Below are 15,161 nucleotides of genomic sequence, written 5' to 3'. Positions count from 1 at the left end.
GACATGCGCCACTGAGGAAAAATTTGTGCAGAAGCCCGGATGTTTCGTCTTCTAAGTTGTTGGATCGAATTAAATAACAAGAGACAGTGAATTTCGACCGAAAATGGTAATTAACATAAAACTTTTTACAATATAGTTATAAAAGCATTTACCGTTTAAACGAATTTATGGTTGCACCGCAAATAAGCTTGAAAAGGACACACTGTCTTTCTATTCTATGTTTATAGTAGACTTACCCATGTTACGTATATTGATCGGTGTTGTTGATAAGATGTAGGTGATGAAGAAAATGAAGTAACGACTTCAGCCGTGCAGTCTCTTGACAAGCTTTTTTAAGATTGTTAAAATGGCACAGTCACAGGTGAAACCTAAAATACTCCAGTCGTCCAGAAGGTGATGATATTGGAAGTTCACAATCATAATCCAGTCTTCGAAATTAGTCCTAATTATTAGGACTAGCTCACCAGCCAATGCTGGTAAAAATAGTGCCAAGCCAGTTAATCCCATGTAAAATCTTTTCAACTTGACGGTTGGTGCTTGTCTGAAATTAAGACTGCAAAGACTGACAACCCTGGTTTAAAGGGCTCAGACTGGTCAGAACTGCTTTCAGCAATTCAGGCTACTTTTTCAACCTGAGAGGTTTAAATTCTGTTCCTCAATTCCAACTTCTTACTTCAGGGTGATATACTGCAAACTGCATGTTCCAAGGTACCTTGAAAGCTAGCTCATGGTTAGGTTCTCAGTATACAATAAATGAACTGCCATGCTATTTTCAAGCTAAAAGAAGCCAGATGTTGATACTTTTTTCTGGATATAAGAATAGTAGATCTAATTGATTATACAACCATTAGAGCTCCCTTTGGGCCCATATTTTCACATGGGGAAAGCTGATGGCTGTAAGTTTCATTTATATTAACCAAGAGCTTCTAGTGTTCTCATTAAGTTTTTAAGTTTGGGGACAGTGTACCATACGACTATAGTAGAGCTCGCAGCATAGTCTGATAAATACCTGGTATGCCAGGTATGAATCCTTTGAAATTTATTCTGTTTTTTGTAATATACAAATGCACAACTCACTAATTGATAAATAAATTCTTGTGTATCATGTAAAATTACCTGTCCACCAGGACAGGTGATACTGGAAAATGTAATTTACCTGTAAGGTAAAACTGACTTTTAATTAGTGCTAGAAAACTCATAAATGTGTATAAGAATGAATATATTTTTTTTTGTATTGAATTAATTTTTAAAATAAAAATAATTTTAAGACAGAATTTCAGTTGAGTTATATTAACCCTGGAAAATTATAAATAGATATAACTTTTTTTCATTAGGATTACATGTAGGTGTTTCAGTAAAAATCATTTGTAGGGAAAAAGTCACAGAAAATATTACAGTTTATAAATGTACAATGTATTTGGAGCTTTTATGGAAAATATAAACTGTAAAGGATAGAACATTGTATTTTATCATCTATTTTATACCATTTAATACTGAAATTAAATAATTTTATATTATATTTGCATACATGTTAGAAAATTTGAAGATTTCATTTTCATCCCCCAAATAAAAATAAATACAAGAAATGAAATATAATAACAAAACATTTTTTTTCATTGGCAAGGAAGTTATTTATTTTAATTCACTTATTACATGTGTTGAAAAAGAGGGAGGCCACATCTACCTGAAGATGACAATATTCAGAATATGATCTGCGTAGGAATTTGACTGCTTTATGTCTAATAAATGGTCATTACACATTAAAATGAAAATAATTGAGAAAATATGGCTAAAATTGACTTGTGCATTAAACCATACTATTAGCTGTAGGATGTTCTTGAGGATTATATATGATTTCAAGCATTTGTAACACATCAGTATTTTTCCTGTGACTTTTTTTCAGTTAACCTAAAAATCAAATGTGGAAATATTAAGAGCACATGGGAAGTTATTACATGTGATCAGTAGTATAAGTTGACTTCACATACTTTGTTATACTGCAAATCATCGTCATTCAGTACTATTATATATTTTTTGATGATAAAACGATAGATGCAAAATAGCCTATTATAGAAAATTTAAAAATATAAATAATAAATGATGAATTAATTGTTTGTCATAGTGTCACATTTCAGATTTATAACAAATAAACAAAACCAAATCTACTTTCTTAAACACATATCATTTCAAAGAGAAAGTTTAATTTTATTTAAAATCAAATTATAATTACATGTAGCAACTCAAAGTTTTGTAGAGGTGTTTTATCATAAATGGTATATTCAATGCTAAATGTACCTCCAAAAAATTTTGGTAGCTTTTAGTATGGGAATCTTTATGTGCAGTTATATATGAAGATTTCCACAGTAGTAAATCAATTTTAACTTTAATGTTTGTTGTTGTTACTTCAATTTGTAAACAAATATCCCTGTCTAAGTAATTAAATAAATCTAACTACATCTCAAATAAATTCTGATATTAAATCATGAAGCAGAAAAATGTGTGTTCATATAACTGGGAAAAAAACAAAAATATAGTTTCCTAATTATGATTTTTAAAATAATTAAACTGCAAACTAGTTTTTCAAAATGATAAATAATAAATATAAAAATTGTCACATACATGTAATAATACAATGCATTTTTATATCAAAATGCCAAAACTTATCAAAGACAAAAAAAATTCTACATATACATGTATAATATTTGATTTAAACACTGGTAAATACATTAATTCATCTACTAATTTTCTGAGAACTAAGTAGTTTTGAAATTTTAGTTAGATACTCAAAAATTTCAAACCCTATATTATAAAAAAACTTATTTTTAATTTATTCTACTTGTATACTAATTATAAATTGCTGAGATGAGCCACCTGAGTGTGATAATTAACTGTACAGGTAAAACCACCAGTAGGTACATGTACCTGTTCAGTTAATTAATCATTTCCTGTTGTATATTAGATAAAGATGATGCTGGGGAGATGGGGATCTTGTTAATTAAGAGCCAATAAGCAATAAATACCTGGCATTGGATGCCAGGTATGAGGTATGCCATGTATTTATCAGACTTCATTGTGAGCTGTACTGTACTCGTCCCCAAGTTCCGGTTTCACTAATTATCATAGGATGACAGTCTGTTAACAGCGGAAAAGAAGTAATCTCTTTTGAATACATCACATAAAAATCAACAATGAAACATTTTACCACATATATATATGATAATACTAATTGAATGACAAAAAAGAAGGTTATAAAATCTAAATAATTTTTAGTGTTCATTATTAAAAAAAAAGATTCTGTTTAAACATTAAGACAGTTTAAAAGGCTAACACATTGATAAAATATCTTTAATTTTCACGATTTGCACATCCAATATAATTATTCATTACAATGTTTCTGTGCTATTTTTTTTTTAATCTGATGATTTTATTGTATAAAGCTAAATACAATTGTTATTTTCATAGTTTTCTCTAAATTGTTTAGTTTCCACAAAGGAATAAAAAAAACTTGTCCCAGTCTTTTTACCAGCCATATTGACAATGACGCAACAGACTATTTCATGCATTGATCTTATTTTTAAGAAGTGTGTTCACAGGATTAAAGATGATAAAGCGTTTGGGGGTCATTCCTTCAGGCAAATCATACAAAATTTGTTCAATCTCGCTATATTATATCTAATTTTTCAAATATACAACAGAAGTTATAATACTTTACATGTTTATTTACAATCGTTATTCATAAAAAATAGGATTTGCAATTATTTTGCTATTATTACTCCAAATAAACCTAATTAGTAGACTCTCATTCCTTCCTGCCCCTAAAAATTGTTAAAAAATTGGGGAGTGTGAAATTTCAAAATCACAATTTTTTAGCATCTGTTTCTAGTGTTGAGATACTTTAACACATAAATCGTTCATTTCTTGGTGACTAAACTGTTTCTTCTCTGAAACTGAAATGGCTATGAATTTAGAACATGTCGATACTACAAATAGCTATAATAAGGCTAGCAAATATCTGGTAAGAAATAAATGAAAATGTACCAACTTTTGAAATTTGTAATTCTTATAATCATATATCAGCATAATAGTTTCGGTCCTTCCTTGTCATCAGTTTTCATGTGATAATTAGTGAAAACGGAACTTGGGAAAGATTAGCCGCACAACTCCTTGACCCCGACTTGGGGACTGGGAGCCACTGCATTTTTAAAAAGAAGGAAAATTTTTTGCAATAGGTGGGAAAGGAAGTAGTGCCAGGGTGTGGGACCGCCTAGGCTGCTGATGAAAAATTATGCAAAATCCTGTATTCTACATTTTTGAAGGTGTTTTCTGGAGCCAATTTAAATATTGAAATACACCAAAGACGAAAATATCTATTTTTTAAACAATAAATTTAGTCTTTTGTAATAGTCCGACCATTTTCGATAGTTTCTTCGATTGTTTACCTTTTGAAATTCTGAAATATGAATGTGTATTGCTGTTCAGATCGATATTGCTAGTAACTTTGTTCGTTGAACATATTTCTTGTTTTTTGTTTCTAAGTATTCAGGAAAAGCACCTTTGCAAATAAAAAGAATTGTGGCAGTATGCTTTACAAATAAATTATTCACAAGCAGTACTCTCATGATTCTTTTTAATCAGTATCAGTAAAGTTAAGAAAACCCCTCAAAATTATAGTCTTCATCCTCAACAGAGTCTTCTCTGACATCTGTTAATTGCCTAGCTTTCTGTCACTGACTCCGAGAGCTAAACATATTTTCAGCATTTGCTTTGATACTTATTTTGAATGGCATATGTCAGAAATGCTCAAAACTAAAAAAAAAATATATGCCAATAGCTGTCAATTTTCACTGGCTTCTGGCTCTTACTGAAAACGCTGGTTTCTATCATCCCAACATGGCAACCAATGATCATTCAATTCATTTATGAAGTACTTATCCAACTAAACATGTGGTATATATTTTTTTTGGTAACTACTGATAAATAATCCATCGGAAAATGCAGATTTAGTACTTCAAAAAATTGTATGATAAATTGTGTTTGGATATATAAATAGTAGATACTACATCTATAGAAGTATCAAGTATACTGAATGATGTTCATGTTAGCCTCCTATAGTTTGTGGCCACTTGGGTTGTGGCAAAAAGATCCAGCGGATGGATGAAGTAAAATTTTCCTTTTTTTTTGTCAGGATAATTTTTTTTCTGTCTAGCCACTATTTTTTCAGGAACCCTTTGAATCAGTTCTGAAAATGTTATTGCAGAACCTGAGGTCTAATTAAAATATTTGGACTTAAAATATTATATTTTAATAGCTTCTACATTGTAAAAGTGCAATCATTATCATCTTTTTATTTGTTTCAGGGGAATGAAGCATCTTTACCTTTAGAACTCTGTTCAAATTGTAAGTTTATTTATTACATGATACGAACAAATACATTGTATATCAGTCCACCCAAAGTTTGTGTTGTGACTTGAAGTACTTATAATGTTTATGTTTGTTGCATAGAGGCACTTCATGTTGTGTTTAGTTTTGTTTAAAATGGTACATTTGTAGGAATAAGGCACAAAAGAGTCCATTACTTTCAAAGCTTTTTTTAACACTGATACTACTGTTTTACTGAATGCTTCATATGCTTGAATATGGCTTTGACACTATTGATTTTATTTTTCTAATGGGTAAATTATTAAAGCTATGAGGCTTACATATACAGGGTTTTTGCTAGGATTTTGAACCCTTTAGTCACTCTTGCGGTTAGAGAAGTCAGGAAGTCCCTATGAAGTTGAATTCACTCATTATGTAAAGCACTAATATCAAGAAATAGCAAATATACACTAATTAATGTTTTTTTATTTCTATTTGAGCACTAGTACATTAAATAAAGATAATATAAAATACAACACAATCAAATCAATAAAGTCATAACCATGTTGTATTATCTCTATAAAAGTACAGTTTTAAACAGTTTAACAAGTTTGTTTTTTTAACATAAAAAAAATAGTGACTATTACAATGATAGTTGTACATGTATAGCGAATATTGCTTTAATGAAGTGATTGTCATACTCATAGTACAATTTATTATACTTAGGTTGTTTGATAAGTTCCAGGAACAAAAATAAATGGTGCAGGTCCTGCTAATCTTTGTATTACAAGAATGGCTTCATATTTAATGACATTAATTTTGATGTTACAATATAAGAAGGTTACTCTGTATTCACTATTGCTAGATTTGCCTGTGTGAGGTGAAATTAGTCAGTATGTGTTACCTATCAGATGTAACTGTTTATGTAGGTGATCATTTTTATTTGCCATTAATATTTAACAGATTTTGAAAGATTAGTAAATCTTTAACAAGTTGTTCTTCAATTTTCTTTCCTTTTGCAGTTGATGCTGATGAAATAAAAAGACTTGGAAAACGATTTCGCAAATTAGATTTAGACAATTCTGGCTCATTGAGTGTTGATGAATTTATGTCATTACCAGAATTACAACAGAACCCTTTGGTACAACGAGTCATAGATATATTTGATACAGATGGGAATGGGGAAGTAGATTTTAAAGGTAATTTAAGAACTTTTTTAAAAATTTACATTTGACTACCAGTGAACATCTATAGATGCAACTCTAGAAAAGTGTTTCCTGAAGAATTACCTACCCTACTTTACCTTGGCCTTGGCCTTGCATTTTTATTCACAGCAAATTTTACAGAAATTATATTTTGACTGGTATTGCTCTTGATAATGATGTTTTAATTTCACTAGGTTATTGCTGAAAATTAAGAAAAAAGTTTGTTAAACATACATGTAACAAACACATATTAAATTGACAAAACAGCTTCTAATAATAGAAGCTTAAAGAATGTTAAGATTAATATTTATAACATGAAAAGATCAAACAAATCAATTCTGGGATTGCTGATAAGCAACTAATTTGCATAAGTTTGCAAAATATCGAAATCTAGACATTCTTTCAGAAATGCTCAGCACAACAAGATTTTTTCTTCTTAATTGGTCTTCTTAGTTAATTTGATAAGGTGGGTAATTTGGGAATTGCCTTATTCAGGCATGTTTGGAAAAAAATTATCCACAAATTTGCCATTTGGGAGGGTGTAGTTAATATTTTGGGAACATTGTACTAATTTGGTATAATTTTCTTTTGGAAAAGATCCTTTTGCAGGACCCTGCTGAATACTAGAAAAATCCATGTTTCAAGTATAAAACAGTGATCAAACTGAGGAAGTGGTGCCTTTTAGTATTTTTGACTCCTCCTAGCATTTAAATGAATGTTAATTCATAAAGTGTTATGAAAGTACATGAAAGTGACTTGAACTTCCAATTTTGATTTTGCTAAGAGGATTGTATATTACATTATGAATATTTCTCAAAAGAAGTCCTGTTTTGGTGTGTATTTGTTATTTATAAACCTTTTCTATTATACAGAGTTTATTGAAGGAGTTTCACAATTTAGTGTGAAAGGAGACAAGTTATCAAAGTTAAGATGTAAGTATATGATAGTATTGTTACATTGTAAACAATGAATATGAGCTTCATTTATGAAATTCATTGTGACACAAATACGAATTTTCCAATTTACTGAGGCAACAAAGTTAGGAAGCACTATCCTTTAAAAAAAACAGACATCTTGTTTTAGGCCATATTTTCATACAACTGTAAGAAAAATTGTGGTCTTTCAGTGGTTTGCCACTGTGTTCCATGTTGTTGCCTGTAGACTGCATGCAATAACTTAAGTATTGATGGACCTTTGTGGTTGTGACTTAGACCATTCAGGAAATTGGGACCGAAAAGGGACTACTTCTGAATAAGGAGCTGAGAAAAAACCAGTATAATTCTGGTCAGACTAATTGTGTGTCATATATTGAATCACATTGAAGTATTAAGCAGTGTCCATCATGCATTTCACTCTATACTGATTATGTAGGACTTAGGTAAAAGGTTGAATTGCAATTTTGTGATAAAAGAACCATAAAATTTTTCACTTCTGTTTTTATTGTATCTACTGTTGTGCATTTACAGCATCCATTTCAAAAAGAAAAGTTTTATGATTGTTAGAAAACTTAACTACATATACACCTACCAGTGTTCTAATTATGTATTGTCAAGTACTTGATTTCAGTTGCTTTCAAGATATATGACATGGATAAAGATGGATATATTTCAAATGGGGAACTGTTCCAGGTGCTTAAAATGATGGTAGGAAATAATCTCAAAGACACTCAGCTTCAACAGATAGTTGATAAAACCATTATTCATGCAGATACTGATGGTGATGGTAAAATATCTTTTGAAGAGTTTTGTTCTGTAAGTATTCATACTAAAAATATTTACTTTAATACCCTTCCATTACATAAAAGCTTAAAAATAATAGATTCTTTTTAATGCTACACTGGAAAATACTTCCATCATCTTTAAGAACAAATATATTCCAGGTTATAAAAAAAACTGTCTATTGCCAGTTTGATGCTAACAGTGTAATTTTGTTTGATTTCCTCAAGTGTTTACTGTAGAAATACATTAGCATTGAATAGTTCAAAGTAATAGGATTCACAGAATTTAATTGTTACAAGTATGTTCTAGGGGACTGTATTAACATAGAATAACGGCAGTTTTGAGGTTAGACAGAAAGTATCACATTATTCTGTTTAATGGCAAGGTCACAGTTTGTGTGACAAAATGTGTCATTGGATTTTGCCAGTATTTTTTATTATTACAACATTAGCCCGAGATAGAAAATATTTGGCAGTAAGAACAAATAAAGTTGCTGAAAAAATGTTATCTTGTTAACATAGTTATAATGCATCTTTTAATCTTTTGTGAATTTATAGTTACTATTTAGAACAAAAATCCAGCAAGACATTGGATTTTTTAATGCAACTAATCCTCAAATTTTCCTTAAAGAAAATGTGTTAGTTAATATTCTTGTATACCAGTAATCCAAAACAATGGCACATTCTGTAAAGCCATGCTTCATTTGACTCAAATTTTCTAAACAGTGGATAGTGTCAAAAACTTAGCTGGTTGAATTTTTATGTGAAATACCTAAATTGTTGAAGTAAAACAGTGTATAACTAGGTTTGACCTTGATGATAGAAAATTAATTCACTTATAGGTAAATTCACGTGTAGTTATATTTCAGTCATTTGTTTGTCATTTTTCTTTTCTGAATTTCAGGTTGTAGGGAATATGGATGTACACAAGAAAATGGTGGTAGACAATATTTAATTTTTGAATGTAGTCTTAAACTTTTTTCCATGACATTTTCTTGTCAGTTGACAAATCCATTTTACATATTTTTGTGTATTTTTCCATATTTTTATTATCATAATCCCTTGTTCAGGAGTGTTAGTAATTGTTGCATTTTTGTAAACATTTAGGAGGAATATTGTGGACCATTTATCTTTTGGGTAACTCAAGTTTGTGGTTCAGATATTAGTGTAGTTTGGTACGTTCATATTTTTATTGGTCTTACATTATTCAAAATACCTTCCCAAGTTCACGTACAGAGCACTCACTTGTGTTTTATATATTGGCCATCCAAGCTGAAAATATTTGTCTGTCATTAGCATCAGTATGTTACGGGGACTGACAGACTGGTAACATTTACCAACATGAAGATTCAACAAATTATATATGATCTAATCATTGTTGATTGGAAGGTACTCTAACTCCTGTGTGATAAAAAAGCAACGATAACTACTTTTTGTCATTTTTATAAATCTAAAAAAAAAAAGTATTGTTTGATGTAGATTTTTGCAATGTATAGCTACATTTGATATTATGTATACAATATCACCCATTTTTAACTGAAGTTCTAAGATCTGCTCAAGTGTGAACAATTATTCATTTTGATTGGTTCTAGTGTTGTTAAACATTCATAGAAAGTTGTTGTTTCTTGTCCTTCTGTGTAATTTTTTTTCTGATTATTTTGGGTTATTTTTACGATTGTAGTTCTTTTTGTATAGCAATGTTTAAATGATTACTGCTAATTCATGTTAAAATAAGGTAATAAATAATTTCATAATTTAACATAAGTCTGTTTGCTGTGCAAAGGCTTTAAGTGTTTATTGTTTCTCACTTGTTTTAAGAACAACTTACATTCATTACTCTTATCTCCTTTTATAAGACTGTTTGATAATATCTTTAAAAATCATGTAGAATTGTGTGTGTGTGTGTGTGTGTGTGTGTGTGTTTTGTATTTATTTCTATATCTAAATCTTTCATATTAAGTTAACTTTATTTGTTATTTTTGATGATCAATTTTTATTATCCATCTTCTTGGTAAGGCCAAAAAGTAGATCAAAATGTTTGGTTTTGCCTTTCTACTGATTTGAAATGGTGCATCCTAAAATTTTGTGGGTTATTGTCAGTAATTTTTCATAAGACTGAAAAAATCTGCTGTCAAATAATGGTATGGTGCTGTCGTCATCAGTAGACACTTGGTTTTCGTACAATGATTTGTGTATTAGTTTATTGATCTTTATAAATTTTTTAACAAGGTTTCAAACCACTAAGGAATGGTTGTTATTGGTATTTGGGGATTGTAGCCCCAACCGTTTTATAATTAAGGACCTAAAAGGGGGCCTAAAACAAACATTTCTTAGAAAGCAAATACATATGCATAGAACTCAAGTAAAAGCATAGGAATGTTAATGATAATGTTTTACAATATTCTATACCACAATGGTCTGACATGAATTGATTTTGGGAGTAAAGACATGAAATTTTCAGAAATTAGGAGCACAAAATGGGGACCAGAAATATGCATTTTCCTGATGTCAAGACATTAACTTATTCATTTTTGGTGCGATTTTGTATTGGATTCCTCTTAAAAATCCTGCCTACATTTGTCACTCAGATTTCTGAAATCGCTAACAGTTTTTGGGTTATAATTGGTTTAATGCACCACATCCCCAAAAATCAACTTTTTATTTTTGGTCAATTTTTAATTGAATTTCAATTTTGTACTACATTGTGTCCAAACCAGTTGTTGTGTCCATAATAAATTGTAAGTCCCTGTGCTTTTTTCCCCGTGTGTCAAAAACAAATATTGTATCCACACTTGCCCCAACTGTTCAGAGTTTGAACACCTCAGTCATTTCAAGCTGCGCTCGGCAAAACTCTTTATTTTGGGAGAAATTGAATGATGGAATCTATAATGTAGCATATCTACCAATGGACCCTCAACCTAAAAGGGTTAGTTAGCAACATCCAACTAATATATTTTTAACTTTTGTCTTAAGGCTAGCAATCATTGTTTTATTTAAGATACACATAATTATTTCATGGTTATTTTGTATATTTAAATATTAGTTTGAAGCATATTTGCTTAGTCGCGTATCATTTTTCATAGATTTAATGCAGAAGTAGAAAAGAGGTTTTTTTTTTAATAAAAAAAGAGACATATCATTCTAACTATATTTTACTTTTGTTGAGAATCTTTTTGAAAGTTGAAGAGTAATGCTTATAAGCCTTTATCAAATGTTTTTTATAGAACTAATACTTAACATTTTACTAATACAGTTTGATTCCAAGGAATTACTTCAATAATCATGATTCTGTAAAATGGCATGTTTCTCTGATCCATAAAATCTATGAATGAACAGCAGGGCTGTCTAGAATCACATACAGGTCTGCTTCTTTTTTCATTTCAAATGGAAAGGTTAATTATAAACTATGTTTTGTATTGTTGTACTTGTTTTTCACAATTCGTGTACTGGGCATATTTTATTGTGATTATCACAATTTTTAATATATGAACAAATGGATTGTTATATATTTTGTTTTTGTTTTGTTACTATTTTATTTATCTTGCATTGATCCTTTTGCAGTATAGTTAACTGTAATTCGCTTCATTTTAACAATAGTCCCTAGGTATCAAGTGTGACAGCATGTAAGAAAGAGAGATGATTGTGTGAATGTCTGTTTTTGAAGGTTTTTTTTTTTCAAATTTGTTTCATTTATGTAACAAGCTTTGATTGAAAATATTTATTGATTGGCTGACCAATTTTTCTGTTACATCTATTAACTATGTTTTTAAGTATTGTAAATGAAAGAAAAGTCATGTTTTGAATTTGTAACTTGATAAAGTAAATCAATAAAAAGACATCTTAAGTTTATGAAAGGTTTTAGTATATAGTAATGATAGTCACACCTCCTGTTAAAAAAAATTGATGTGGTGCTTCTTATCCCTGGAAAGGCAATCATGTGCTGTAGAATTAAAGGTTAAACAAGCTTTAAACGAAAGTGTTTTTAAGGTGATTTGGAGAAATATCTGTAACAAACATTCTTAACTAAACAAATGAAGTTCAAAATTCAAAAGTAAGGACTGATTTGAAGTCAAGAATGGTGATTTTATAGTTCAGCTTGACCTAGTATTCAAATGGGCTTATTTTCCCACAGCCTTTTAAATCACCTACCTAAAACCCCTTGACCCTTTTTCAAACTTGGCAGGAATAATGTATTAGGAAACCTTTTCCAATGATCTTTAGTGCTCTTATTTGTCCAAGGCAGCCACCAGAGGCCATTTTATATTTGAATTTGCCTTGATAGAGCTAGATGGCAATCAGTTACTATTAAGCTGTTACATGGTCTATATTATCTGAAAGTATTGATACAAAATGATATGAGAAGGCAGTCAATGACTTCTACAATGTATTTCTTTGTAGCTCAGGTAATAAACAGCATTCATTATACCAATGAAGTCTAATTAGATGAATTATTTTGATTAAAACCTTATATTTGTGGAATTTTTTTTTCTTTCCAACAAGTACATGAACATTGTTTGAGAGGTTTAAGCTCTAGGGGACCTTTAGATTTTATTTCTCTTTTTAAACAAGTTATTTAAAATAATTACAAATGTATGTGTATTAAATTTTTATGCATTCCAACAGGACAACTTTTATTTGTCTTTCAAATTTATATTAGTCTATTTAGTATACAGTGCTATTGCATAGCGATTATATTATACCATAAAAAGAAATACTGTGTTCATAAGTCTGTTTAAATGTTTAAAAAACGAAGTGATCTGTGACATTTAATTTATTTAAATATCATGCAGTAAATTAAAGAGCTATTTTGAAGTGTGTGAAAATTACGTTATGTTATGTACTTGATAGTTTATTATGTTCTAAATAATTAATTTTCAGTTTATCAATCTAAGAAAGTTTGTTACCATATGGTAAGCTCACATTTGTAAGATTATTGTGAAATTAGTGTGAACAAGTTATATAAAAAAGGATGAATGTATGGTCATTTTTTTAGATGTTTCTGAAAAATACTTCTGTATGTTACAAAGACCGGTAGATTATCATTTTCTGAAATAGGTGCAAATAAAACTGATCAAGGTTTGAACAACATTTTTCCTTTGGTCAATTCTGATACATCCATACTGTTTCATCTGATGACAAGATATTCTGCTGTAAATACAATTTAATTTGTTTTCTACCTCTGTATGCTTGTTTGACTGAATAAAATACCTCAGGATTAGAAAATCAAATTTAGATATAAGATCTTGTCATAACAAATTTGAAGTTAATTATCACTTAAATCATAAATTTTCAACTGTCACTCTGGGAGAAACATTTGCAAATTCTTATAGGAAACTTTTGCATGATAGTTGATTACATATTTTCCCATTGTGACAACATCTGTCTTGTGATATTTTGATAATCATGCTTTCCATAGTCTTGCTTAACAATATTTTCCTTTTGATTTTTTGGCTTAGATTTTTCCATGTTATTTTTATAGTGCTTGCTTTTGTAAACAATGCCCCTTACAAAATATCTGTGTTTTCTAGCTGTAGAGAATATTCTCTATGTATCTATGGTGAAAATATGACTACACACACCCTATTCCTTTAACCTCACAGTACTTGGATTTTACAATTAAGTTGCATAAGAAGTCATTTACTATTTTGATCACTTAACTAAAACACTCTTCGGGATGAATTATTGAATGTTAAGAGTTGAGAAACTGACCATGTAGAAACCAGGTAGTTCCGGTGATATGGATGGCCAATGGTAAATTTTATCCCACTGAACCTTTCGATCCTATGTAATATTTATGTCATACCTATGTTAAAGAGTACAATATTGTGTTTTAAATTGAGGATGGATGGCTCAGGAAGTAATATTAACGTTCCCTAAGAATGCAACCAAATTATGCACAAAATAAATTAAGTTCCCTTTTTCAATGAATTTAAATGCTTTTTATTTAATTTATTTCTAAACCGTTGCAGTTAAGCAAAAAACCAACATTCAACTTTGAGAAAGGATGCATTTGTGATAAACTTTTGAAAACAAAATTTGTCATGTACCCACCCACTGCCTGGTTTTTGGGTGGAGTTTCTCTTAAGTGCTACAACTATTGGTTACCACATTTGGTTAAAAGCTTTTCGATCCAGCAAAGAAAGCATAGAAGAACATTGTAAGTATTGTTTAGTTTTTAAGTTTATTATAGTGAAGTAAATTTAACACATGTATCAGTTTTTTGAGGAATTCTCTGATATATTTATTTCCATAGATCAGTAGTAAATAAAAAATTCAGTCATATTTCTATATTGATTTTGGTTAATCCATAATGTCACTCACTGTCAGGGATTGTAATTTTTTAATAGTTTAAATCCTCATAATTTTATGAGTTGTTTTTTACAGCCAGAAAACACTGATCTGGTGATGAATTGCATGGTTTGAATTATTGTTTAGGAGTACTGTTGTATTTATGTCGTGTCTAACTTATATTTGAAGCAATATGAATGTACAGCAGTCAGATATTGATATTGTAAATTTCCAAGTTTATGCTGTTATTAAAATTTACTGTGTTACCTGTGTTTGTTCTTTCTTGATAAGAGTAAATCACATTGTATTAAAAGTGGCAAATAGACCAAGGTCCGATTTTATACGATCGCCTGAAAATTGGCATGTCTCCAGTAGACCTTTGGTGTCCGTCCACACAATAGCTTGTGTTCTATACTGCATTTTTCCATACCATGAAACAAAGGCTTGAATTGATTATGGGACCTGTGACTTAAACCATTTAGGAATTCGTGTTACAAAAAGGACAGAGATATGCATTTTCCTGATGTCCACACCATAATTTTAGTAAAACTTGATGCAATCTCTATGGAATTGCATCACAATGTCCATACTTA

General features: G+C 29.9%; 1 protein-coding gene across 1 annotated transcript; it reads left to right on the top strand.

Moving 5' to 3' along the window:
• Positions 1-10: 10 nt before the first annotated feature.
• Positions 11-14,834, top strand: LOC148624241 (calcineurin subunit B type 1). Its single transcript, XM_088566842.1, has 6 exons — positions 11-106; positions 5,358-5,397; positions 6,381-6,557; positions 7,436-7,495; positions 8,130-8,314; positions 9,185-14,834. The coding sequence occupies exons 1-6, from the start codon at positions 104-106 to the stop codon at positions 9,233-9,235; spliced, it is 516 nt and encodes a 171-aa protein (XP_088422968.1). The 5' UTR covers positions 11-103; the 3' UTR covers positions 9,236-14,834.
• The last annotated feature ends 327 nt before the right edge of the window (positions 14,835-15,161 follow it).

Source organism: Perna viridis, chromosome 2 (assembly GCF_037379345.1).
Source record: "Perna viridis isolate PV_CMFRI_1.1 ecotype Kerala chromosome 2, ASM3737934v1, whole genome shotgun sequence".
NCBI lineage: Eukaryota > Metazoa > Mollusca > Bivalvia > Mytilida > Mytilidae > Perna > Perna viridis.
The sequence above is the reverse complement of the archived record's forward strand: the minus strand, read 5'-3'. Positions and strand labels throughout refer to the sequence as shown.

Bases quoted from the DNA above. Each gene is read 5' to 3' on its own strand.
- LOC148624241 (XM_088566842.1), top strand. The intron at 5,398-6,380 runs GTAAGTTTATTT...TTCCTTTTGCAG, and splicing joins TTTAGAACTCTGTTCAAATT to TTGATGCTGATGAAATAAAA. The intron at 8,315-9,184 runs GTAAGTATTCAT...TCTGAATTTCAG, and splicing joins CTTTTGAAGAGTTTTGTTCT to GTTGTAGGGAATATGGATGT.